The sequence below is a fragment of the Scyliorhinus torazame genome, chromosome 7, assembly GCF_047496885.1.
Source record: "Scyliorhinus torazame isolate Kashiwa2021f chromosome 7, sScyTor2.1, whole genome shotgun sequence".
Classification (NCBI taxonomy): domain Eukaryota; kingdom Metazoa; phylum Chordata; class Chondrichthyes; order Carcharhiniformes; family Scyliorhinidae; genus Scyliorhinus; species Scyliorhinus torazame.
Window position 1 is genome coordinate 82,884,974 of NC_092713.1, and position 27,948 is coordinate 82,912,921.

The 27,948-nt window shown below is 43.4% G+C and overlaps 1 protein-coding gene across 1 annotated transcript in view; it reads left to right on the forward strand.

Annotated features, from left to right (window-relative positions):
- Positions 1 to 25,096, forward strand: part of frem1b (Fras1 related extracellular matrix 1b) — a 377,590-nt gene extending 352,494 nt beyond the window's left edge. The window contains exons 28-36 of the mRNA XM_072510980.1: positions 837 to 966; positions 2,551 to 2,623; positions 6,217 to 6,366; positions 8,181 to 8,467; positions 8,696 to 8,743; positions 8,921 to 9,094; positions 18,134 to 18,249; positions 19,596 to 19,681; positions 23,133 to 25,096. Of these exons, the coding sequence (XP_072367081.1) occupies positions 837 to 966; positions 2,551 to 2,623; positions 6,217 to 6,366; positions 8,181 to 8,467; positions 8,696 to 8,743; positions 8,921 to 9,094; positions 18,134 to 18,249; positions 19,596 to 19,681; positions 23,133 to 23,341 (1,273 nt within the window). The 3' untranslated portion in view covers positions 23,342 to 25,096. The remainder of the gene's footprint in view (positions 1 to 836; positions 967 to 2,550; positions 2,624 to 6,216; positions 6,367 to 8,180; positions 8,468 to 8,695; positions 8,744 to 8,920; positions 9,095 to 18,133; positions 18,250 to 19,595; positions 19,682 to 23,132) is intronic.
- The last annotated feature ends 2,852 nt before the right edge of the window (positions 25,097 to 27,948 follow it).

Sequence of the window (27,948 nt, forward strand, 5' to 3'; positions counted from 1 at the left end):
ATGAGTGGGGTGGGTTTGTCAGGGACGATCAGGAGGTTGAGTCTGGGGGATCTGATCGCTGGTAGGACCCTCCATAAGGTACAGGGTGCCTGATCAGGGAGCTTCTCCCACAGAAAGTACGTCAGGATAGACCTCGGCAAGGTTGAGAATAACCTCAGCTCGTATGGGAATTGAACCTGTGCTGTTGGTGTTGCCATGCATTACAAACCAGCCATCCAGCCAGCTGAAATAATAAGCTCTTAAAGCACGTTTAAAATTAAGTTGTCATTGAAAAATATCATTGACTTTATTTGGCAAGTGTTGCTGCTTTGCAATTGTCCTTTATTGCCAACATGTGATACCCAAGTTGATAGAATTGCTGCACCAGCAATGCTGCAGCCTAGCACCCAAGGCCTCGTTTCATGGCTGGTGAAATGGGTGTAGGGATGCACGCAGAGGGTGCAAATAAGATTGCCCTGAGTGGCATTCACATTGTCCCCATAAGAGTGCCAAGCAACATGCCGAGCATGAGCCTGATTCACGAAATGTAACAGTCGAGTGACTTTCCAACCACTGGCAATGTTGTGTGTCACAAGGTGATCACAGCATAGAGGCGGCACCCAAAGCACCTGAGAAACAACATCCAGAAAACAGCAGTCCTAGTACAGAAAAGCTCTGCTGTATAAATCTGGATGAATAACAGTTGTAATACTGAATATCATAGTGGATTTGTGCATTAATATGTTGGGTGATTCTATTTGGCATGTTTTATAGGACATAGATGGTTGTTTTACCTCCTGTGACCAACAGTTAAGGATTCAATTCCTTTTTTAAAGCAATGTTGAATTTTTGTGCAGAATGGAACTGAAATGGTCCAGGATTGAAATGTCTGCAAGTTGCTACAAAGTCTGTGAAGACATCGGAACTCTCTCCATTAAGGTTACCAGAAAAGGATACAGTGCTGATCCCTCTTATGTTAATGTAAAGGTACAGGATCTCCAGATATCTACATCTTTTGTATTACGTTTGAAATCACTTCAGGTTGTTCCTGTGTCAATGAGTTTGTCTGCACTAAAGGGCACAGGCCCCAAAGTTGTCCATGTAACGTCACTGGACAAAATATAAAATACAGTCCTGCTGCACACCCTCAACCCCATCCCTGGAAATTGTTAGCATGCTTCCCAGAATCTCCTGAGGACTAAAATTTACAGGGAACATACCTGTGATTTCTCAAAATGCTTTCCTGGCAGCCAAGGCTCTAAAATGGGAGCACATGAATTGTAAAATCAGCCTTTCCATATGTAAAATACAACAAGGTGATAATAAGATCACAACAACTTAGTTGTGAGTTATATCACTGGGTTTTATGCTTGGCAATGAAGTCAAAAAGGATATGACACTCAGTTCCTACCCAAACTGATTTAAGAAAGGCGTTGCTGCGATCCCTGCAGAGACCAATAACGTTAAACAAGAGATTTGAATTCCCAGTTTAACGACAGATTAACAACACGATTTCAAGTTTTAAGGCTTCTAATACATTATACTATGGAAAAGATATCCCGCCTTTAACTGTAACATGACCGGAAGCCCCATGCTATTCCAGTACTACTCTCTCTCCGAAGACACAGATACAGACTGCTAAACACAGTTAGTTAGCACACAGAACATTGTTTTAAAATGCTGATCTTGCCAATGTGGGTTTATATAATTTAATAATATAATAATCTTTATTGTCACAAGTAGCCTTACATTAACACATCAATTAAGTTATTGTGCAAAGCCCCTAGTCGGCACATTCCAGCACCTTTTCGGGCACACTGAGGGAGAATTCAGAATGTCCAAATTACCTAACAAGCATGTCTTTCAGGACTTGTGGGAGGAAACCGCAGCACCCAGAGGAAATCCACGCAGACATGAGGAGAATGTGCAGACTCCACACAGGGTTTATTATGAAACGTGTCGTGTTGGGTGTTCTGATGCACAAATGATCCAACACGGCTGTAGATGGTACAACTCTGTTTTATTGTCTAAACAATAGTAACAACTAACTGCTGGCTTGGGTACGTGCTTCACCAGCTAACCTGTGGATCAAGCCTTATCACTATCTTAGTGGGGCACTCAGCACATGGTCTATGTCTGAGTGGCACGCTGTGAGCTCTGTGCTCTGAGCTATCTCCTGGTAGAATGAGCGGGAACTGTGGTGTTCCCTGTTTTATAGTGCGTGTGCTCTCACTGGTGATTGGCTGCGATGTTATGTGTGTGCTGGTTGGTCCAACTGCCTGTCCATCAGTGTGTGTGTGATTGCACCATGATATGCTGATGTGGATATCATGACAAAACGTTCACCCAAAGGCTTGTCTATAATCTAGCTAGACAACTGTCTGTTCTTCCAAAAAGTAAACAACCTTGCTGGCTTATACCACAAGTCCTTGAGGTATAAGCATTTGACTAGCATTTTTTCTTTACTCTAATGCAGGGGTGTTTGATCTATTTCCCCTTTTACTAAACCTAATAATTCACTCTTACAATATCACATAGTGCATTGAATAACACAATGTTTGTCTTCTACAGGTCCAGGGGTTATCAGCTACGATTGGTAGAGACTTCACCCATAGCTCAGCAAGTTTAATTCAGTTTGATCCTGGTAAGTTACATTAATAAGACAGGGTACTGTTGAAATAACAATATTGCTTGTTACTATGGGAATAAAAACTTCTACTAAGGGATATAGAAATGAGGATCGTAAAATTAAATCCAGATTAAACAAAAACTCCTCTAACTATCTTAACTGAATTAACTTACATGAGAACCATGACACCACAGACACTGCCGTAACACCAGCATCTCACCTGATTGGTCATTCGGTATATGCCAGTCAGGACAGCGAGCTTATTGAATCATGGAAGATGCGGGGGATAATTTGAACTGAATCCAACCCTTACCTCACCCCACCTCATATTACACTTGTACTTTTTCAGTCAAGGACATTGGATAGAAAGAAGGGGCAGAAACCCTAGCCGATATTTCTTTACCCCAGTTCAACAGTATGGAAATGACAGACAGGAAAATACACCTTGTTCTATCTTGCCCATCCCATGTAGTTGTGATGCCTGATGCATAAAAATACAGGCTCTTCCTATTCACCAAAAGCCTTGTAATTTTTCTGTCCCTCCCAGCTCCACATTTAGGAAAGTAAATAATGTTTTTGTGGCAGATTCCAGCAATTTCTTTAAGGAATAGTGATTTGGTTGCTCTCGGGGGTAAGGTGAGGTCAGGTAAGGATTGAACTCAGTTTGAAATATCCCTGCACCTTCCATCATTGAATAAGTTTGCTATCCTGACTCGTTTGTGCTGAATGACCAATCCGGCGAGATGCTGATTTTATGGCAGTGTTTGTGGAGCCATGGTTCTCATATGAGTCAATACCTTCAGGTAAGAAACTTAGAGGAAATTTGTTTCAAAAAATCTGGGTGTGATTTTAAGATTTTTATTCCTCGGCCCGAGAAAAGAAACAACATGCACAGCACATGATCAGGCATTATTCAATATGAGAAAGGGACCTGAATACAAAACCCCACTGCTGATTATTTCAGGTGGCAGCCTAGGTGACCCCGGGCAGCTGATCCATTTGATCTGAAGTGCTCTCCTGTGGGGAAATGAAGGGACATGTGGCATATGTCATAATGATTCCTCCAGTGTCAATATCTCACCTGAAAATTGGACAATTACATTTTGAAGTTTGTGTGTTTAGGAATACTTGCTCTGCATATTAACCACTATAATATCATACATACTGACCACATCTCTTTGCTAAAGTTGGACTGAAAAGCATTCAGTCTAGATGAGTCATTACTGCACAGCAACAAGCTTGTTTATTTCACCAAAAATAATCCAGGAATAAACAGAAGGAGTGCAGTCAATTTCCTGTGATCCTTGTTACAGGTAAAATAACAAAGTCATAGGGCGGCATGTAGCACAGTGGGTAGCACTGGGACTGCGGGACTGAGGACCCGGGTTCGAATCCCGGCCCTGGGACACTGTCCGTGTAGAGTTTGCACATTTTCCCCATGTCTGCATGGGTTTCACCCCCACAACCCAAAGATGTGCTGGTTAGGTGGATTGTCCACACTAAATTGCCCCTTAATTGGAAAAGAAAAATAATTGGCTACTCTAAAAAAAAATTTAAAAACAAAGCCATAATGTTACTAATGTCCTACGCATAACCCCCCTTGCGTCCAAATATTTCAAAACTAATTATTTCTGTTACAAGCTGCTCCTGTTCATCCACCCTAATAGAGAAAGAAAAAGCAAACTGGTTGTGATGAACAGTTACTGCCTTATAATCATGTAAGGTGATGTCCCCTTTAAGACCGGGCTTGGAACCCTGGGGACTCCGCCTCTGGCTCCGCCCATCTGGGAGTCATACATAAAGGGCTGCCTCATGGTCTGTGTAACAGTCAGCTCTCGTCTCTAGCTCTAGCACAGTTATTAGTCTAATAAAGCCTTCTTTACAGTTTAATCTCTAAGCGTCATTATTGCGGGTACCTCACTGGTAATATAGTATTATGGGAGTGGGTTGGCACACTGAACCATCAATTAAAGTTGCTACTCTGAAGGGCCTTCTCCTTGAAGTGCGAGCAGGGATCACCAAATTGTCTGTATTAAGTAAACTCCTGGCTCGCCATATGGACAAAGAGGACACCTAAGATTGCAGATAATGAATCCTTGTTTACAAATTAACATCCCAAATGTGGTTGACTTAATTTTATAATCACAGGCTAAATGTAACATGACAAAAATATTATAAATTAACAAAATTGAGTTTGGGCAATACAGGTTAGATGTCCAAAATGATGCACTCACACATCAAAAAGTGCTGCTTTCTCACAAAATGCAGTGTAAGTAGTCAAAATATGAGAAGATTGGAATTAGAAAAGAACAAACATGGTGACAAACAAATGAAGCAGAACGCTCACCCATTCTGGAAGTCACCTTATGAAAAATAATAGAATAATTTCACTATAGCTGGCCATCCAAGTAATTAATATAAAAATTAGCCCTCAAATGTCCAAGCCCTTGCAGTATGATTTTAAGGTTGACGAGCGACTGGCACTCGCCAACAGTTGGTGCATAAGGTGCTATTGCCGACTCTTGGAAGCCCACCGCAATTTAACGCTCACTTGGGCTTTGATTGGCAGTGGATGAGACTTCTGTCTGTGCTTGGAAGGAAGTCCCTCCCGTGAGACCTTTTGGCCAATTAGATTGGCGGACAGCTCTGCAACCTGGCCAAGCACAGTTGCCAGAAGCGGTACTGCAGTGCTCTGCCAGGAACTAACCCCCCCCCCCCCCGTGACCATTGGGAAGGTAAGTCCCAGGGGTCCCGGGAGTGGGAAGATAGGGGATGCCCTGGAGGGTCAGGAGGGGTGGTGATCACAGCGTCAAGACGTAGGCTGGGGCAGAGGGGAGACCTCCAGGGTATCGGAGAGAGGGTACACAAAATCAGAAGAAATCTTCAGAATGAGATGCCCCCCATCCGGTCTTCCCTTCTGAGATAGAGAAAATATGTTTTCCTCAGTTTCCTACCCTCCCCGCACCTGCCAGCGTAAAAATTGAGGCTGGCGGGAATATCCCTTTAAGTGGCCATTAAGTGGACTTTATAGGACCTTAATAGGTAAACGGGTGAACTTCCTGCCCGAAGCTCTTGCCTCCCAAGCGCAAAGTTGCATCTTGGTTTGGGCAAACGGGTTCCCGGGCAAATCTCATCCTTTGAATTTTACCCCCCCCCATCCCCCACCACCCCAGAACTACCTTTGGGGGATCGTGGGGGGAGGGGGTTGGGGCGGGGGAAGTGTAAAGCTCTGCCCTTGAAGTAAAGTGAAATTCCTCCAAATTTTTTTTAACTTCTCACCCGCTCCCTTGAAAATCTTGTTAATCAGAATCCTGTCCCAATAAAAGGAGCCTGCTCCTAATATTATTTCTAAGATAAAGAAAATCGATCACATTGTCAGTAAGATGTGTTTGCCGACTCACATTTTTTCCAGTCACCTTGTCACTATAGGCCTCCAATACTTTTACCGACAGGGAAATCTTCACGAAAGCTATCTTCCAAATATTATTAACACAGAATGCAATAGGTACTGTCATGTAAGCAATATGAAACAGGTTGAATTTGTTTAAGAGATATGAAATCTATTATGTAAAGTGTTCCCATGATTAAAGTTTCACATTTGACTGCAGGTGTTTCTATGAAAGTATGGAACATTTTCATTAAAGATGATGGACTTGAAGAGAACAATGAAAAGTTGAAAGTAAAGCTAAAGGCACCAATGAATGCCATCATTGGGCAGAAGGACATCTCTTTGGTGGAAATTGTAGATTTGCGTGGAGGTACAAATTATAAATGCCAAGGTTCATGCAATAAAAATAAGTTACATTTATATAAAACAACACAACAGCAATTTGCATTTATATAGCAACATCCACAACAAACAACATCTTGACTGCCCTTTCCCCCCCTCCCCCCCCCCCGCACCTTTTCCAATCCCATTCCTGCCTCTGAACGTCCATCTCTTCCTTCCTGTGGACTACCATCTGACTTCTGCAATCTGACTTCTGCAATCCCCCGTGAGTCATCCGATTATCCTGCACTTTCAAATTTCCCCTTGAGGCATCCAGCTCCATCCCCTCCAAGCTGTTCAATCTCTACACCCTCACTTCTCAGAACTACAACTGCACCAACTACTCAACTATGAGCCCTCTGAATCCCCACACTCAGGTCCCTAATCTCTTCCTCACTGATACTGGAAGTCCACCTGATCAAATCCCCACTCCTTTGCAACCCCCGCCACAACTGACCATTCTCTGCCCCTATGCCTACCCTATCCTCCAAATTAAACCCCTGCAATTGGTCCCCCTATCTGTTAAAACTCTTCTGTTGTATCTCCCTTTGACCCCCTGCTGAGGTTGACTACCCCATATCCGATTGATTCTTCACTTCCCCCCATTCTCATTCAAACTGCCTGATTGACTCTGATTGAGCCACCTCTTCTACCACATCATAACCCCTCCCACATTGGTCGGCTCCTTGCATTCTCCTCAGTCCCCAGTGCAGACTTACCTGCGGTTACAGAGCCTTCGCCAACTTTTGTTCCGTCCGAATGAAGGCCCAGCCTGCTTCTAGGCCGGGTCCCACAGAGTATGGAGGAATCCTGAATTACTGGTGCCTCATGATTTCTGATCAACCCATTCCCCACTGGTTATGTAAGCAAACATCTCTTTTCAATTTTCAATTTTCTAACCCACAGCAGGATTAAAGATTTTACATAGTAACCATTTAGGATATCATATATTACGGTAAGTAATAACAAAATGAGTCATAATTTGTTCACCTATGTTATGAAACATACCCCCAGCTTTCCCCAGCTCTTTGGTTCTTTGCTTATCGATTTCTTATGGCATTCTTACAACACAAATCTATTTTTCAACCCTTCTACTTTCAAATACAAATGTTAATGAACTTATAAGCCAAATAACGTTTCCCTTCAAAGGGAGCTCTTCTCGCCTTGTGTCAGTCCAGATTGAATGGCTTTCATTGACTGAAAGCTGGTTTACTGGCAGAGGGGAGGAAACCTCCATGAAATTGTCAGAAGCCTATGGACATCGAAGGGCAGAATTTCCTGTTACAGCACTATGGGCTATTGGATCATTTTGGCGCAGCAAAAACTGTAAGCATGGGTAGGGAAAAGTGCAAGTCCATCCAACTCGGGCAGCACGGTAGCACAAGTGAATAGCACTGTGGCTTCACAGCGCCAGGGTCCCAGGTTCGATTCCCCGCTGGGTCACTGTCTGTGCGGAGTCTGCACATTCTCCCCGTGTCTGTGTGGGTTTCCTCCGGGTGCTCCGGTTTCCTCCCACAGTCCAAAGGTGTGCAGGTTAGGTGGATTGGCCATGCTAAATTGCCCTTAGTGTCCAAAAAGGTTGGGATGGGTTGTTGGTTTGCAGGGATGGGGTGGAGGTGAGGGCCTGGGTGGGTCGGTGCGGACTTGATGGGCAGAATGGCCTCCTTCTGCACTGTATGTTCTATGTTCAACTTTCTGTCCATTCATTTAAATCGGTAGGAAATCAGGAATGTTTTGCCGTACTTCCCACCTGATTGTCTTGTAATTGTTTATCCTGGCAATTTATAAATTTTGTCTCTTCAGGCAGCTGTGATGGAGTGGATTTGAGAACAAGTGAAGAGGGTTATATCAGTCAGGTGGACAGCGGTGTAAGCAAACCTCCAAAGGCATCTGACGAATCGCCCATATTCAATCAGGGAGGAAGATTATTGACACAGCCCGAGCTGTACTGGGATCACAATACCTCCCCTCCTAGGGGTGATGTTCCTCAGACCGATCATTTTTTGGACCACCATGGAACACTGATCAGAGATGGTGTTTCTCCAGTGACATCCAGAACACAGCTTCTGGCCATTGGAGGCGGCAGAATGGTATGGAAGAATGAAGATTTCATATTGAAAGAGATGAGTGATTGCTCCTCACATTGATTTTCTTTTATTTGAAATTTTAATTTAGATACTGTAATCTCCTAATCATTGCAAAAATAGTAAATTAAATGGACAAAGTGATATTAATCTGATATTAGTATCAGTTTTACATCATTCATTCTGTCTATTTTGATTACAAAGCCCTGACTAATCACATGCAATTATTTTCAGATTCCTCCCTCTTCAATTCAGAGGAAAAATGGGGAGATTGTGAGGACAGTAAGTTTTCTGAAAATACACATTTTTATTCTTCAACAAAATGTTTGAAAATAGCTTAACATCTAAAAAATTACATCAGTGATGCAACAGAGGAAAAGAGATGAATAATGGAAAAAGAATAAGAATAGAGACCATTGATGTTGGGAAAGGTTATCATGATTCTCTGCTGTTTTACAGTACCACGGGATGGTGCCAATACGAATTGAAGAAAAAGTTGTTCCTCTCCCCCCACAAACCAGTGGATGGCAGTGGTCTGTGTTCCCATTCCGCCTAAATCGGAGGAGTGATCTGCTCCAAAAAGACTTCCCACCAGTAGTTGAAAATACTCAGTCATCCAGCAAAAAGGATCAGGTAGATACTTTCAACCCTACAACCCCTGCAGCCACAGGAGGGATTCACATCTATTCCAGAATGATACTTAATTGTATTGTTTTCATCCAATAAAGCACGGGTATTTGTTACTCTCAGCATGAAGGAGCAAAAATATTCTCCCAGTCCCTCTTGTGTACTCCTCAATGGAAGAACCTTAAGTCTTGGACCCAGGCATGCTGGGTCTTGTCTTTAAATGAGAGATTCAATGGGACCTTGAAAGGAGCAGGGTCTCTTTCTGCCTGTAAGAAGCACAGTGCTATACAAAGGTGCAGAGGCAGGGGCTCCTATCATCAGAAGATCCCAGGCTCCCCAGTTTCAGAAAGATATTGCCAGCTATTTAAGTGGTAGACCTGGCTTTATCAGATGGCCAAAGAGCAGAAGTGGAGTCATAACGAAAGAAAACAGCTAATAGGTTTTCACAATGTGCTGTAATGACACTTCAACCTTCTGTTTTGGGGGATTGGGGAAATGTGAGATACTGGATCTCTCTCCCCCTGTTACAACCAGGAAGTTGTGCTAGAATTCCCATCTTTTCTATTACTGCAAGCCTTGAGATGTTCTCCTGGTGACAAAGGTACTCATTAGTCTCACAGAATGCGAAGAATTTCCCGTAACCCCTGATAGTTCGCCAGTTTCTGCTGGATTGATACTGGAAGAAGTGTCAGGGTCACGGACCTTCTAATTTTCAGGGTGTGCAGTTCAAGAATGAAATCAAATACCTGAATTAAACTTGCATTTCCAATGCCATCTCCTTCTTACTTAAAATGGCTTTAGGAGCAGAAGCTGTCATCACAGTTTTAATGTCAAATTTCCTAACCAATGCAATGTCCTACTGGAGAACAAATGTAACTCCAGGATGTTGTCCTCAAATTTGAATAGGGGACAAGATGTTATTATATGACTCCATGATTTGGTTGGATTTTCTACAATTGTAGCCAGGCGAAGTTTTGTTTATCAGGTGGCCACATCTACCATATCCAGTCCATATTCTATTCCGGGTTGTCCACATGCTCCGGGGGGAATTGAAGTCCAGTTGTTGACATAATGGTCAGAGATAATGGCCAGGACTTTACTGCTTGAAGCAGGTACCAGGTGTTGGGAAAATTTTAGGTTCGGCTTGCTTCCAGAGAAAGTTCTTGCAAGGATGGGATTTTCATTCTGGGGGAGTGCTGAGGGCTGAAGTTGGGCCAGTCAACTCAGGAAAATGTTTGGAGGTAGCCACTGGGGCTGGCAAGTGCTGAGGTGGGTTGTTTAAAAGGCTCATCTAGGTGCTATGGGACTTGATTTTAGTTAAAACAAAAACAGAATGGTCCTCACTCCTCACACTCCCCTTATCCCCCATACATTCATCATGCCCCCACTCACCTCCCATGGTCCCTCATTCCCACTATCGTAAGCTGCGTGGTTTTCTCGGCTCTCAACCAAACCTCGTTGTGTACTCTTGGTTGCGAACACAGACATTCATTCGAGTACTAAAATACCTGAGCCACAGAAAAAACGTAGCTTGATTGACAACTTTAGCTCTGGGATCTGTGCTACAAATTTCACAATGTTTATTTACACTAGGTATAGAGGTTTTTCTTGCAGTTTCAGCTATTGAAACTTAAAAGGATCTAGATCATTATCGCTTTTACTGCCCTGCCGTAAAATAATTTTTCTCTAATATAATGGAAATTTATGAATGAATGACTTTTTAAAGCTTTTTTAAACACATCCTGTGCCACCATATATTGGTCAATGGAAATAAAAGAACTATAGCTTGGCATAGACAGCATGAGGAGCCATAGGATTGGTTTGGGGCACAACAATAATAATAACATCTTCGCATGGGGGCATGAGGGGCCATAAGGGTTATTTGGGAGGCATACCTTGACATGGGGGCATCAGCAGGACCTTTTAAACTTAACTTTTAAAAGGTCCCATTATGCAAACTGTGATTCACCTCTGCCATGAATCAAATCAAGACTCACTGAAAACCTGGTCCAACTCCATGAAAATTGAGGAGGACCAGGACATGTCTATCTTCTCATTAGAGATGGTCAAGTTGGGAGTGCAGGGTGCAGGCTCATGATCTGAACCGCGCATCCTTAAAAGGCACTCCCAAAAATTGCAAACCCTGGAATGGGGTTGGGAATCCCAAAGCCATCATTTTTAAAGAGCTCCTAAGTAATCCTGAATCCAGCCCAGTGTGTTTATTTGGGTGGTTGTTTTCTGTCCAAGCTTTCTTCCAAGTTTCATCAGTGTTATGGAGTTGGAGTTGCTCGATTTGTGTCCAGAGGGGACTTTTTTGAGCCATATGGCAAGCTGGTGGCTTAAAGGTCTCTATGGATGCAGAGGTCCACGTTGTTGCTGATACAAGTTATTTTTCTGTCTGTTACTGCACCTCATCGAGGGAGGGGTGAAACCTGAGAGGACTGGAATTGATCTCAGTATTCCAAAGATTGTCCTCATTACTGAGTGAAGTTGTGTGTCAGTGGGTTTGATATGATGACTTGAGGCCCATACAGATGCCCAGTACTCAGATGCTGAGAAGACTAGAGTTACAGCAGAACTATGAAGGACCCCCATCGTGATCACCAAGGGCTTTTTCAAGAAAGTAGGTAGGAGTATTATGGGGTATGTGTGGGCAAATAAGACACCGAGGGTTAGAAGAGGGTTCTTGGAACGCAACAGGGACCGAGGAGGGTTGGCTTTGCCAAACCTAGAGAGTTACTACTGGGCAGCAAACGTGGCGATGATCCGCAAGTGGGTCATGGAGTGAGAGGGGGCGGCATGGAAGAGGATGGAGATGGCGTCCTGTAAAGGAACGAGCCTGGGAGCGTTGGTAACGGCACCGCTGCCGCTCTCACCGACAAAACACACCACAAGCCCGGTGGTGGCAGCAACGCTAAGGATCTGGGGCCAGTGGAGAAGGCACAGGGGTGCAATGGGAGCATCGGTGTGGTCCCCGATCAGGGGTAACCACCGGTTTGTCCCGGGGAAGATGGACGGGGGGTTCCAAGGCTGGCATCGGGCGGGGATTGGAAGAATGGGGCACCTGTTCATTGACGGGACATTTGCGAGCCTAGGGGCACTGGAGGAGAAATTTGAGTTACCCCCGGGAAACGCATTTAGATATATGCAGGTGAGGGCTTTTGCGAGGCAACAGGTGAGGGAATTTCCGTTGCTCCCGGCACAAGAAGTTGATGATAGGGTGATCTCGGGGGTATGGGTCGGGGAGGGCAAGGTGTCGGAAATATACCAAGAGATGAAAGCAGAGGGGGAAGCGCTAGTAGAAGAATTGAAAGGTAAATGGGAGGAGGAGCTGGGGGAGGAGATTGAGGAAGGGCTATGGGCTGATGCCCTGGGCAGGGTTAATACCTCCTCCTCGTGTGCCAGGCTCAGTCTGATACAATTTAAGGTGGTTCACAGAGCGCATTTGACGAGGGCGAGGCTGAGTAGGTTCTTTGGAGTAGAGGATAGATGTGAAAGATGTTCAGGGAGCCCGGCGAACCATGTCCATATGCTTTGGTCATGCCCGGCATTGGAGGGGTTCTGGAGAGGAGTGGTGGGAGTAATATCTCAGGTGGTGAAAGTCCGGGTCAAGCCAAGCTGGGGGCTAGCAATATTTGGAGTAGTGGATGAGCCGGGAGTACAGGAGGCGAAAGAGGCCAGAATTCTGGCCTTTGCGTCCCTAGTAGCCCGGCGAAGGGTCTTGCTATTGTGGAAGGAGGCGAAGCCCCCTAGCCTGGAGGCCTGGATAAACGACATGGCAGGGTTCATAAAATTGGAGAGAATTAAGTTCGCTTTGAGAGGGTCTGCACAAGGGTTCTACAGGTGGTGGCAACCGTTCCTAGAATACCTCGCGGAGCGTTAGAGGAAGGTCGGTCAGCAGCAGCAGCAACCCTGGGGGGGGGGGAACGAGAGATTGCTGGAGGGGACGGATGAGCAGGGGATAACATGGAGGGTGGGGGAAACTGGCATGAATGGGCGAAAGCCAGTGTATAAAGCTATGTAAATATACCATCTTGCCATGTATATATCTTGCTCAGGGAGAATTTGCGTTATTTTGTTACGGGGGGGTGGGTTATTATTTGTAAGGGGAAAAAATTGTGTTGTTAAAAAACCTTAATAAAAATATTATTTTAAAAAAGAACTATGAAGGACATTAGCTTGTGTCAAAGAAGAATGCAGTCCACTTGTGCCTTGGTCTTTTCAGCAAACATTCAGAGGTGGTGGTGATAAGTTAGGGAATGGTCAATGGTCACTCCATAATATATTTAGGGTCTTGTGTGCCCTGCAATGTTTAAGGCGGAATCTATAGACAATGGACCTGGCTGGGTTTGATTGCAGAAATATTCAACCATTTTTGACAAGCTAGAGATTAGCGTGGCTTCCATACCTTGGAAAAAGTTTTGCTGTGTAGTCAAGGCTTATGTTGATGTTAAAAAATATCAGCACCAGGACACTGCCCAATGAAAGACCATAGTTGAGTGTTCTTGGAGTGCTAACCTTGCCACATAAGTAGACATTCTTCTTTCTGTCACTCAGAAATGTCCACAACAGCTGGAGTAGTTTGGTACATGGCAGCAGCAGGGACAGTTTAAGCTTCAGTTTGTGTTTTCGCACAGTATCATAGGCTGAGAAAAGAGCTAGGAAAGAAGCTCCAATCTTGAGCTTGTGATGAAAACAAGCCTCAGTGTTTGTGGTGACTGCAAGGACTTGTTCACAGCAACTGTGTTGGGACCTAAAGCACCTGCCCTCCAGAAAATTATATTTAAGAGTTTATTCATCATTTATAGGCAGCCTTTGTTTTTTTTTCCAACCATGCATACCAGAGTTGCAACGTTTAGAAGAATGTAAGACATCAAGAGGCTGATTGGATGAGAAATTGGGTTCCCTGGTGACAACAATTGAAATTTTTGACATCAGATGCTCAGAAGCTCAGTCTGTAACTGTAGTGTGGAACTGGATCATACAGAGTATGAAGTTCCCAAGTAGAATCGCAGTCCCAAATAGAATCACAGAGAGGAGAGAGGTTACAATTATTCACAATTGGGTTTGTGGCCCTGATTACTATCCAGTGATTACTGTGACTCCTGACTGAATGAGTGTGTGTGTGTGGAAGTGTATGAGCCTGTACAGGGAATTGTGTGTGTGTGTGAAACTGTGAGTGAGCTTGTGTGCGTGAGTCTGTGCACGGAACTGAGTGTGTATGTTTGTGTATAACTATGAGTGTTTTTATGTGTGGAAGGGTTTGTGTGTGTGTTTTTGCATGGAACTGTGTGTGTGAGCCTGTGTATGGAACTATGTGTGCCTGTGCGTGGAACTGTGAGCGTTTGTCTGTGTGGAAGTGTATCTGTGTGGGAGTGTGTGAGTCTGTGCATGAATGTGTGTGTGTGCGATTGTGAGCGTGTTTCTATGTGGAAGTGTGTGTCTGCGCATGGAAGTGTGCGTGTGTGTGGAAAGGAGAGCATGTTTCAACAAAGAACAAGAAAAGTACATACAGGAACAGGCCCTTCGGCCCTCCAAGCCTGCGCCGACCTTGCTGCCCATCTAAACTAAAATCTTCTACACTTCTGGGGTCCATATCCCTCTATTCCCATCCTATTCATGTATTTGTCAAGATGCCCTTTAAACGTCACTATCATCCCTACTTCAACCACCTCCTCTGGTAGCGAGTTCCAGGCACCCACTACCCTCTGTGTAAAAAACTTGCCTCCTACATCTCCTCTAAACCTTGTCCCTCACACCTTAAACCTATGTCCCCAGTAATTGACCCCTCCACCCTGGGAAAAAGTCTCTGACCGTCCACTCTCTCTATGCCCCTCATAATTTGGTAGACCTCTATCAGGTCGCCCCTTAACCTCCGTCGTTCCAGTGAGAACAAACCGAGTTTATTCAACCTCTCCTCATAGCTTATGCCCTCCATACCAGGCGACATCCTGGTAAATCTCTTCTGTACACCCTCTAAAGCCTCCACATCCTTCTGGTAGTGTGGCGACCAGAATTGAACACTATACTCCAAGTGTGGCCTGACTAAAGTTCTATGCAGCTGCAACATGACTTGCCAATTTTTATACTCAATGCCCCGGCCAATGAAGGCAAGCATGCCATATGCCTTCTTGACTATCTTCTCCACCTGTGTTGCCCCTTTCAGTCACCTGTGGACCTGTACACCTAGATCTCTCTGACTGTCAATACTTTTGAGGGTTCTACTATTCATTGTATATTCCCTACCTGTATTAGACCTTCCAAAATGCATTACCTCACATTTGAGGGAGTGTTTCTGTGTGGAAGTGTGTATTTTTAAAAAAATTTACAGTGCAGAAGGAGTCCATTTGGCCCATCGAGTCTGCACTGGCCCTTGGAAAGAGCACCCCACTTAAGCACACACCTTTACCCTAGGCCCGTAACCCTGCCTACCTTTTTTTAGTTTGGATACTAAGGGTAATTTAGCATGGCCAATCCACCTAACCTGCACAACTTTGGACTGTGGGTGGAAACCGGAGCACCCGGAGGAAATCCACGCAGACACAGTGAGAATGTGCAGACTCCACACAGACAGTGACCCAAACAAGGAAACGAACCTGGGACCCTGGAGCTGTAAAGCGACAGTGCTAACCACTGTGCTAACGTGCCAGCTGTGTATATGTGGAAGAATGTGAGTCTGTGCATGGAACTGTGTGTAGAAGTTTGTGTGTGTGAGAGAGTATGTGCATGGAACTGTGTGTGTGTAACTGAGTATGGAAGTGTGTGTGCGTCTGTGTGTGTGTTGGCAAATGAGGACCATATAAGGCTACAAGAAGCTATCCTTCAGAGCAGAAGGTCTGATATCACGGGGTGAACTTTCCACCCTCACATTTATATCAAATCTGGTGGTGACGATGCCAGATCAGCAATCTACTGTTATCACATTGATCGCAAATAGTACAGAAGTCAGATAGATTTCAAAATTGGCAACCCACCCATCAAAAACGAATTAAACCTATTAAGTTTGTTACTGACCCAATAGACTGCTATTTGATATTGTCTACCCCATTTTCAGTTTGGATGTTGCAAAGGTGATGCAAGTAGGACTAAGGCTGCATTCAGCAGAAAAAGCTGCTGGTACAGGTGGAAAAGTTTCCCAGTAGGTGGCACAGTAGCACAGTGGTTAGCACTGTTGCTTCATAGCACCAGGGTCCCAGGTTTGATTTCCGCTTGAGTCACTGTTTTAGTGGAGTCTGCATGTTTCCCCGTATCTACGTAGGTTTCCTTCGGGTGCTCTGGTTTCCTCCCACAAGTCCTGAAAGACGTGTTTGTTAGGTGCATTGGACATTTTGAATTCTCCCTCAGTGTACCTGAACAGGTGCCGGAGTGTGACGACGAGGGGCTTTCCATAATAACTTCATTACAGTGTTAATGTAAGCCTACTTGTGACAATAAAAATTATTATTATTATTATTTAAGTTCCTTTAATAATTGGTTTACAGCTTGAAATAAGAGATATTGTCAGGAAAGGGAGTGTACAGACACATCTAGGCTGAAGTTTGTAGACTCCAGTATTGGACCCGGAGATCATTGTCCACCCTAAGCATTGTCCATTCTGGTGGAGGCTGCTCCTCCAGTGAGGAGAGGAGGAGAAGGACAGGGGCAGCTGGCCATTGACAGGTGTGCCCTGTAGTCCAGCAAAATGAGGAAGCTGCTGTTGTGCAGCAGCAGGTAGGCAGAGATAGGTGAAGATTCTTTCCTGCCAACTGAGCGTACAGGGTGAGGATGATCTACCTCCAAATGTCATAGTGCCAGTGCCGTAGAAGACTGATTTCTCCAGAGAGACAGTCACATCACAGTGAGATATGTTGGCTGCATAGATTGACTCAAATTGTGTTGGTGGCCACCCTCTGCCTGTGGAATTGCAAATTACAGTGGCCTTGAACCTTTTCATCTCTTGAGTCCTTAAAGCTGGAGACTGTGATGGGATTATGCCAGTGGCCCATCATTATACCAAGGTTTTCACAAGTGCAATAAACAGGCCTGTGAATTCATATTATTCAGCACAGACAACACCAATCAAGCCGGCAGAGGTTTTTCTATTGTTGCTGGATTCTAAAAGTGCAAGGAGTCATAGATTTCACTCATGGCAATCAAAGCAATGTTGGGGCAGCCAGGGGCGTTTGTGAACAAAAGAGGCTTCCATTCGATAAATGTGCAGCTTGTCTGTGACCATGAGCAAAGGTAGGGAGAGAAAAGAGCTCACGTTTCGAGTCCAGATGACCCTTTGTCCAAGTTCTGACAAAAGGTCTTCTGGACTCGAAACGTTAGCTCTTTTCTCTCCTTGCAGATGCTGCCAGACCTGCTGAGATTTTCCAGCATTTTCTCTTTTGGTTTCAGACACCAGCATCAGCAGTAATTTGCTTTTAACCATGAGCAAAAAGGATTATGCAGTATGTGCATGGTATCCCGGGATCTGTCAAGATTTGTACATTCTTAGGCATTCCCTCGTGCCAGATGTTATGAACATTGGAAACTTTGGAAAGCTTCGAATTGATAATAATTGAAAAGTTAATTTTTTTCTCTCTGTGTCCTCTATTGCCCTCAATGAAGGCTTAAACACCTATGCAGTTTTATCAGTGCAACCAGTCCTTAGTACCTCCCATATGTAATTATCCTCCATATGAGAGGTTAGACAGTGAGCGTTGGCAACAACAGTGCATCATAACTGAGCCCTTAATGTCCAAAAACAGTTGGACATCCAAACAGGATGGGAACCTGACCATTTTTTTCCCTCGAAGCCTCGGGGCCATGTATCCAATTACTCTTCCATTCTCCAGTGTCCCAGTTGAGATACACTAACTCAGAACAGAAGTTGGGATTAAACCTGGCGTAAATGTTCATTTCCTGCACTGCATAAACTTAGTGCTTACATGACATTGAGAAATATACAGTTTTGTTATTCAGTTAACTTTGAATCCAGAAGCTTTATCCTATTTCCAAACTACAACATATTTGGAACAAGTACTCTGTTAAGCAGCAAATTACAGTCTTGTATACTTACAGGAAAATCAACAAATGGAATGCCCTTCAGGCTGGACCCAGTACAAGAAACATTGTTATATCATGAATCCTGAGAGAAATGCAACCTGGGAAGGAGCTAAAATGGCCTGTAGGCAAATGTGAGTAACATCTGTCAATTGCCAAATAAGGTTTCACTCAGTGAAGTTCATTTCAAAATCGCCAAGGCATCTACTTAAGGAAATAAGTTTAAGCCAATATTCAACATTATGATAAGAAAACCAAGGACTGTTCTGTCAAGAAGAATGGGCTTTCTTTCTAACATATTTCTAGCAGTAACTGCTTAACAATGGCAGTTCCAGTACTGTATCTGATGAATGGCTTTAGGTGAAAACAGGCTTCTATTGCTACACAAAGTGGTTTTAGTCAATAACGTATACTGTTTAATTATATTAAATATCTCTTGTTAAAAGTTTCTGATAATATTTCAGACCTGTAATTATTGAAATATATCACACAAAGACTCCTTTTCTTTTCAAAGTAAATTCAACTTTGGTCTTGATCTTAAGTCTGCTAACCTAATTGATAGGTCTAAGGATTGCAGCTGAATAATGCAAGACTGTTTTACTTACTAAAGGCTGACTATAGGTATTGTAGTGTTCTGAAGATTTCTAAAAGTAGTGTGAGCACAGTTAATTTCTTAAAAGTTAATGTTTAAAAAGTAACTGACAGTCCAAATGTAATTATAACATTTTAATAAGAGCTGGCATCTATTCTCTTCTGACCTTTACCTGTTGTATTCTTTTAACCCTTTAGCTAATGAACTAATACTATTTTCATGAAATGATCTTGAACTCATTTAATATTTTACTAAATCAAGTAAATGATTTACTATTTTTGTCTCAGTTTAAAAGTGCACTGCAATTCAGATTTTAGTTAAAGAGACAAGATAGGTGATCTCGGGATACAACCAACATTTGAAACGCATAGGACTGAAGATTAGATAAATCATGATGCCATGGTTGAGTGAAGCCAAATTTGGATTTTGAAAGCTGTTAGATTGTAGAAGGATGTAGGAGACCACAAGCTTAAATTTTCCAGTTTTTGATATCCTTAAAAAGAATGAATTAAGATGGGAGATGATGTGATGGATCTGGATTTCACCACAGTGAGATACAAGGAAGAGGAGGTCACAATAGTTATGAAAAAATAGTCTAACTAATGTCATGTAGGTGGAAGATGGCCACTTAGACAACAGGATGATTGATGTAAAAGCGGACAACATGCAGTACCAGGTAGACAATGAACTTTTAGTTAGGAGAACTTAGTGTGGAAAGGAGCTTTTCTTTTTATTTAAATGGACACAGTCCTGAGTCAGATCATGGTCAGTCTAACTCTATTTGTCTATTTTACTGGCACTGCTGCAAAGTGAATTGTAAGTTTTTAAACTATTACTTTCTCAAGAAAATGACTCTTTTTAAGTATTCCTAATATTTTCTGTGTATAGGTTTCATGCCAATTTAGTCAGTGTGCATTCCAAGAAGGAACTGAAATGGCTTTGGAACTTTGCTGGGGGGCAGCCATTCTGGATTGGTACGTATATGTGGAGAAATTCAGAAATTGTGATGTATAAACTCACAACACATTCTTCCTAAGGTTAGAAAAGCTGCACATTGAAGGGACAGCATTTGATATGTGTCTTTGGGTGGGCTTTCATCTTTAGTTTAAATAATATTAAGTAGTATGAGGTTGAATTTTGAACATAGGAACATAGGAGGAGTAGGCCACTTAGCCTTCAAGCCTGTTCGCCATTCAACTAGTTCATAGTTGACCATCTACCTCAATGTCATTTTCTCGTGCTATCTCCATATCCCTTGATGTCACTCATATCTCAAAATCTACCTACTTCTGTCGTGAACGTAATGAATGTCTGAGCTTCCACAACCCTCTGGGGTAGAGAATTCCAAAGCCCCTTAATAGGTGAATTGGACATTCTGAATTCTCCCTCAGTGCACCCAAACAGGAGTGGGGCGACTGGGGGATTTTCACAGTAACTTCATTGCAGTGTTAATGTAAGCCTACTTGTGACACTAATAAAGATTATTATTTTGTAAGTTTCAGTGAGATCACCACTCATTTTCTAAATTCCAGAGAATACTGGCCCAGTCTCCTCAACCTTTCCTCATAGGACAATCCTACCATCCCAGGAATTAGTCTGGTGAATCTCTACTGCACTCCCTCTATGGCAAGTCTATCTTTCTTTAGATAAGGGACCCAAAACTGTACACAATCCTCCAGGTACAGTCTAACCAAGGTTCTATATAAGTGAAGCAAGCCTTTTTACTCCTGCACTCAAATCATCAGGCAATAAAGGCCAGGTTGCCTTCCCAAGTGCTTGTTGCACCTCCATGTTAGCTTTCAGTGACATATGAACAAGAGGACCCATTTCTCTTTGGACATTAACACTTCCCAATCTCACAATTTAAGAAATACTCTACACCTCCATTCCTGATTCATAACCTCACACTTATCCACATTGTATTCCATTTGAATATTTGGTTGCTTGAAATTTTTAAATATATGTAGCCAAAACCATAGATTAAACATTAACCTCTATTGCATAACATACCAGGAAATACCATATAGTACAAGGGTACATTCCGAATTGGTCAATTTATACTATAGAAAACAAATAGTTTTCTCATTGTTTTGCTGTAAAGAGCATAATTATCTTTTCCACATTAAGAAAGATAACTTCACTCGTGGGATCAAATTGTTTCCAATCATGGAGTCCACAGCAAAGTTCAGGCAGGATCTCTTGTAAAAGCATAATTATGATCTAAGGTCCCAAAGATTTGTTTAAATTGAAGGGAAGAAGTTGGGCAAGCAATAAGCTGGGAACCAAGAGGTGGGATCGTCCAATTTTGTGTTATGTTAAGTTAGATACTTGAATTGATGGCTAGAATATAATGTCCACTCACCCTAATAAATAAAGTCAAGGGAAGATTTATGAGTTGGTTGCATCACCCATCCTAATTCCCCATCATTTCCACCTAGGTGAATTTTATGGGGGCTCATCCCAACCCTTGTTGATTAGATAAGTTGGTAGTGATGCGACTGACTTTAAAAAAGGCTAACCTGCAGCAATAATACCCTATATTAAACCATGGAGAAAATTTCTCAAAATGGTTCAATGTAAATGGAGTCGCCCAAAATATTCCAAAATGAACCTTGTAGGTCCTGGTGGGCAATCCCAATTTTATCTCAAAAGGATGTAGGTCAACAAAACGTTTATGCCAGAAATAAGTTGTGGATGGTTTTGCCACTGCAGATCCCTTTTAAGAGAGGACTTCCACCTGAATCACTAACAACGACCTTAACAAGCAGAGCTTGGGACATCCGCCCCTCAGTGGAAGTGGTTCCTGCCCTCAGGACCTGCTGGGTAATCTGATTGGTCGGTTTAGTCATTTGAGGAAGCCAGCGTTAGTAGAACAAGGATTTATTGAACTATGTACAATATTCTTCCCATGGCAGTAACTCTCTCCCAATCCTGTCCTTGTTGGGACAACCAACAACTCTGGGCCCTGCTTGCGGCAGCTTTTAAGTGTAGGTCTTTAAAGAGCTGCAGCTGGGTGGCCTCTGCCCCCCTACCTGGGAAGCTAGTACTCCACGTGTTCCACGGGGAGATCGACAATGGTTTCCCTGTGATCCTCATGGGGGTTATGACAGCCAGAAGCGCTTGCTGTCCCAATAGTGCCAGAACCCATTGGTGTGTGTTGTTGGGACAGCAAACATCTCCATGAAGACGACCCATGGTGACCAGAGCCAGGTATGTTCCAAGCGTTTCGCACAGGGGTGAGGAGGCATCATGCACCGGAAAAAGGGGATTGAGGGGGGTCAGGGTGCCAAAGTTCACCAACTTTGGTGAAAAAATGGCCTTCCCGTTTATCTTCTACTGCTGAGCATATTGTGGCATTAGAAGCAGATTGAGATTCTTAAGTGGCTACTTAAGGCTCTCAATAGGCCCACGGGCAGGTGGGCCGGTGTACACCTAACCCACCACCCAGGAGACTGGATCAGGAGGTGGGTGGGAAGGCAGTGGACTATCATCCATCTTATTATATATCCCCCCTGCGGCTGGTAAAACTTGCCCAGTGGTAGTCCGAAATTCAAGTCCCGATAGTTCTACTCAATTATAAGTGCTTGTATAATACAGAAATTTCTGCCAGGAGATAATGATTACATATAAGCATATGAAATAGGAACAGGAGTCGACCACCCAGCCCATTACTCCAACATTCAATTAGATCATGGCTGATCTGATTGTACCTTCCCGCCTGCCCTCGATAACCTTTCACACCTTTTTTCAAGAATTTATCTACCTCTACCTTATAAATATTGGAGGAATCTCTTCCACTGTCTTTTCAGGAAGAGAGGTCCACTCCCCTCAGAGAGCAAAGTTTTCTCCTCATCTCTGTCTTAAATGAGCAACCCCCTATTTTTAAACAGCGACTCCTAACTCTAATTCTTCCACAAGAGGAAACATCCTCTCCAAATTCACCCTGTCAAGACCCCTCAGGATCTTGTATGTCAATCAAGCTGTTCCTTACTCGTCTAAATCCATCATGGAGTCTCTAAAAAGGGAACTGAAAATGCCAAATCAACCATAGCTTTTTTTTGTCATAACCTTTTTTTAACCTTCATCTTTTTGGGGATAAATTGGGATTGCATATTTGGAGCTATAGACTTCATTTTGGAGTATTTTGCGAGACTTCACACTGACAGTTTTGAGAGATGCTCACCATGATTTTAAACTGGAATGAAACAGTGTACTAGTTAATGATGATGAAGTGCAAAATTTAGTGCCTTAAAATGTTAATAATTAGGTTCTGCAAAAGTAAGCTGATAGTTCTGACTAATAAAAATAAATATCATTTAATCCACTGAAGACAAATGTGTACCACGTTAATATTATGTCATATTTAGAGTGTGATGTATACATTGACAAGTTAGATTGTGTCAAATGTTTTAATATCTATTGCAGGCTTAATAAATGAGACTAGATCTGGAAAATGGACATGGATTAACGGAAGGCCAGTAACCTTTACAAACTGGACGAAAAATAAATCTTCACGATTGAGCGATATTCAGCCGAGCTGTACTCTTGTCCAGGGTAAAGGCAAATGGGTGACCAGAGGGTGTAATGAAAACCAGGAGCGATATATCTGCTGCACCTCTACATCGAGACCTTAACTGGCCAACCATTAAATTGGTCATGTTTTGTGAACATCAGGGCAAACATTTCTAAAATATGATATTCAAAATCTATATGTCCAAATTATGACCATATCACAAGCCTGTATATTTCTCTCAGGGTATTCTGTGGTTGACATAGTTGGCAGCCAATTGTTCAACCATAGAACATAGACACTGTTGTTCGTACCCTGTTTAGTCACTCATTCTAAAGTATTAAAAATGTATTTTGAATGCATCGGCTATACTTCCATTGTTAATGACAAATGTATTACTGACCACCAAAGTGAAGACACTTCAAAGTGACAGCATCCTGAAACATTTAAATAATTATCGTAAAAGGTAACTTTTAGCAACAAGTACAATGTAAAACAGTGAACTATCATAGAATAATAGTTTGATTCGAGGCAAGTTCCATGTGCACTTTACCAGTAGTATTCTTTCATCTGTCAATGGCACTATAATCTCTTCTGCTTCAGCTGCAGGTGTCGCAGTTTAATTATCACAACTTAAGTCGGAGTAAGAGTTACTCTGGTCACTATGTGTCACAAAACGATTAATTTGTTGAAGATTATTCTTTCTGTTTAGTATTTTCAGTAAAATCGCAGTCATATTCTAAAGGAACAAGTTTCTGACTTCATTAAAGATTATTCGGCACGATTTAACCAAATGGGAACTATGTCTCATAGCGAGCGCGTTTAGCCGTGTGTTTCCATGCGCTCGCAGTACCGAGAAACACAACGCTATCAACATGATTCCAGTTAGTAACGGGGCCTCAGCGGGGAACGCACAGCCGAGGCCGCACTTAATCCCGTTTCCTGCACTGAGGAACCCCGCTTGCCAAAACTCCTCAGTGCAGGAAGAGATCGGGATGCAATTTTTAAATAGCGTCATGAGCTCACGAGCCCCCAACCCGACTCCCCCAACCCTCACACACCCGCAAGGCACCACTCACCGATCAACACCGCACAAGAAATGCCAGCTTGGCAGTGCCATGGTGCCTGATTGGCACCAGCAGTGCCAGGTACCAACCTGCCCAGAAGGCATGCACCTAAAGACCTCCGTACCCCTGGGGGACCCCCATGACTGCCGTTCGTTTTGTCCCTATTTGTGGAGACCAGTACTGAACAGCGCTCGCCCAAGGTCTCCAAGGTGAAGGGAATAGATCCCAATCTCTTGGTTACCTGAGGGAGCTGCATATTAGAGTGAGACTAGCTGTCCTGCTCACATACAGATTTGTCAAAAGTGATCCCGCCCACAATGGGCAGGCTTCAAGTTGCGAAGTCTCGCGAGACCGTGTTAGACCTCGCGAAGCATGGCGAGCCGGGAAGATCTTGGGAGCAGGGCCTCCCGTCATTTACTGGCCAGATTGCGCCATGGAGCACTGCTTTTCAGGCAGAGTGTGACCAATGACTATACTTTACAAGTGTAGTTAACATGTTGCTACATATAATAACAAAAGCAATTCTTTCCCATTTGTGCCATTTCAATGCAGATATCAGATGCTTGTGACTGGAAATCTTTCAACTCCTCTTACACTCTCACCTTACTTCACCATTAACATAATGATAACCAAGGGCGTCATTCTCCGACCCCCCGCCGGGTCGGAGAATGGCCGTTGGCCGCCGTGAATCCCGCCCCCGCCGAAGTCTCCGCTCCCGGAGATTGGGCGGGGGCGGGAATCCAGCCGCGCCGGTTGGCGGGACCCCCCGCTGGATTCTCCGGCCCGGATGGGCCGAAGTCCCGCCCAGAAACTGCCTGTCCCGCCGACGTAAATCAAACCTGGTATTTACCGGCGGGACCAGGCAGCGTGGGCGGGCTCCGGGGTCCTGGGGGGGGGGCGCGGGGCGATCTGACCCCGGGGGGTGCCCCCACGGTGGCCTGGCCCGCGATCGGGGCCCACCGATCCGCGGGCGGGCCTGTGCCGTGGGGGCACTCTTTCCCTTCCGCCTCCGCTACGGCCTCCACCATGGCGGAGGCGGAAGAGACTCTCCCCACTGCGCATGCGCGGGAAACTTTCGGCGGCCGCTGACGCTCCCGCGCATGCGCGGGGAAACTGACAGCGGCCGCTGACGCTCCCGCGCATGCGCCGCATTTCCGCGCCAGCTGGCGGGGCAACAAACGCCATTTCCGCCAGCTGGCGGGGCGGAAATCCCTCCGGCGTCGGCCTAGCCCCTCAATGTTGGGGCTAGGCCGCCAAAGATGCGGAGACTTCCGCACCTTTTTGCCGGCGCGATGCCCGTCTGATTTGCGCCGGCTTTGGCGCCAGTCGGCGGGCATCCCGCCGTTGGGGGAGAATTTCGCCCCAGGTTTTTGCTACAGCTTTGTACTTCCCGTACCGGCCTCCCTGAACAGGCGCAGGAGTCTGGCGACAAGGGGCTTTTCACAGTAACTTCATTGAAGCCTACTTGTGACAATAAGCGATTTTCATTTTTTCATTTTTCTTTTTTTTTTCATTGATGTCCATTGCTGTTGATGATACAGCACCTACCATCAATGCTTCAGAGAAACTGACAATGAAACTATGGATGTGTGAAAATGTTACTTATCGACACACTTGAGTGCTTTGCTGTGTGACAAACACAAGTTGTACATTAGTTCCTTATGTGTTATTAAATCAAAATTAATCTCATGGAATTCAACTCCAATGAATTCTTTCTCAGACCTCAAAACTGTAAAACACCTGTCTTCCCTCCTATAGCACAATCTTCTCTCTTACTATTTTCAAACTTAGTATCTTGTACTATGGATTTCAACCTGTCACTTAATTAATTCTCTGAATAAAATTAGCAACTTGCATCAATAATACATTTTTATTCTGACCAATTCTTTATAATTTTGTTCTAAATTCTGAGTTGTAGAGGTCTTTAAAAATCAACACTAGGCCTAAATCTATACATTATACTTTTTAAAATTACCACACATCATGCAAGTTCAAAACAACAACAAGATCAGATTAGCATACTCAAACAAACCTCTGTGAATTTTATTAAGACCGTTTTGTACAGTCACATATCTACGAGTATGATTATGTCATGATTTTTTTAATGTGACACTGAAATTTATGCCCCATAGCAAAAGACAGATAAGACTTTTGGTTAAAAGGCTGTTCTATCAAGAATTTATAAATATTATTTAGATTATGTGAGTGATGACGTGGTAAACAATGGAATATGTGCTAGTTCAATTATTGTTCCACAAGTAACTATATTTTCAGTGATATATACAGATAATACGGTGGCAGCTTCATGAGTGATGTTTCAAGCCTTAGTATAGTAAATACAATTGTTTTAATCATCATATTGAAGAAAATATGAATTTTTATGCCATGAACTATTACAAAATGTTCTGTGAGATCCAAAATGTATCAAAAAGGATTAAACAATTTAAATGCCAGAATTAACTTTGCTTTGCTTTACTTATAATCTGCAGTCGGGCACAACTAATTTGAAAGCTGGAAGAGGATGAACGTCCAGACTATAGTTAAAGGCACATATGCTATGTTGTCCTATCATGACTATGAGATAAATTGTCCTTTTATAGTGTAGAAAATAATCCAAAACAAATTGCATATTATTTTGTTTCTGGTATCGGCACAGAAAACTGGCCCATCAGGGCACAGCTACCATAATGGTCCTTTTCCTAATTCTTAAGCATCTACATTACTAGTATAGAGGTATTGTGGTGTAGTGGGTAGCATCCCTGCCTCTGAGCCAGAAGTTTGTATTCAAACCAAACTCCACTACTTAAGAGCAATGGAAGAGGTATTAATAAATGGCCAAATAGGAGGATCATCAATCTGTAAATCCTTCCAATACGCCTGTGGCAGGTTAAGAGTGGGAGAGCCTCCTGGTCAGTCATGCTTGATGTGGAGTGGTGCCCCTCAGTCTTTGGCCTCTGGTGATTAGCTAGTGACCTGTTCCAGGAAAGTTTAGCTCTAGAAACAAAAGTGGGAATGTGCTTCAGCTGTCTCATATATCTCTGGGCACCAGGAGGGAATGAAGATGACATTGCTAGTTATTGGATGTTACCAGTGAACATTTCCCTTACCCAGCTTTGAAATATGCAAAGCTTAATTGCTCCATTCCATTCAGAAGTCAAAATTTCCCTTTGTTCCCATTTCTTTCATTTTATCTTTATTGTTTTTGTTTGGTCTGAGAATTGTGAATTGAGATATACTTAAGTATATATATATATATATTTTTTAAGATATACCTTTAAGGAGGAAGTACAGAATTCAAAGTTTCAAATAGCTTGACAACTGGAACACTATGTCCTCAAGTTTTGTATTTGGGAATGGAAATCCCAGACTTTCTGGCACCCAGTTTGGTTGACTGGCAGCTGATGGGGTGGCCAGGGACAGTGTTCTGCCTGGCAACAGACAATAAATGGTCCCTGTCAGGTGGCCTTTTTCAGACAGAATACTGTAGAAGACATGAAACCTTTGAAGTAAGAAGCTGTATTCTCTCTCTCTCTCTCTCGGCTGCTGGGTGCCTGCTGCCTCTGTGAATCTATAGTGAAGACTGTTACAAGCTGAACGAAGCGACAACATCCAACTGAAGGCCTAACCTGGAGAAAGGAACTAACTGGAAGATATCCATCTGAAA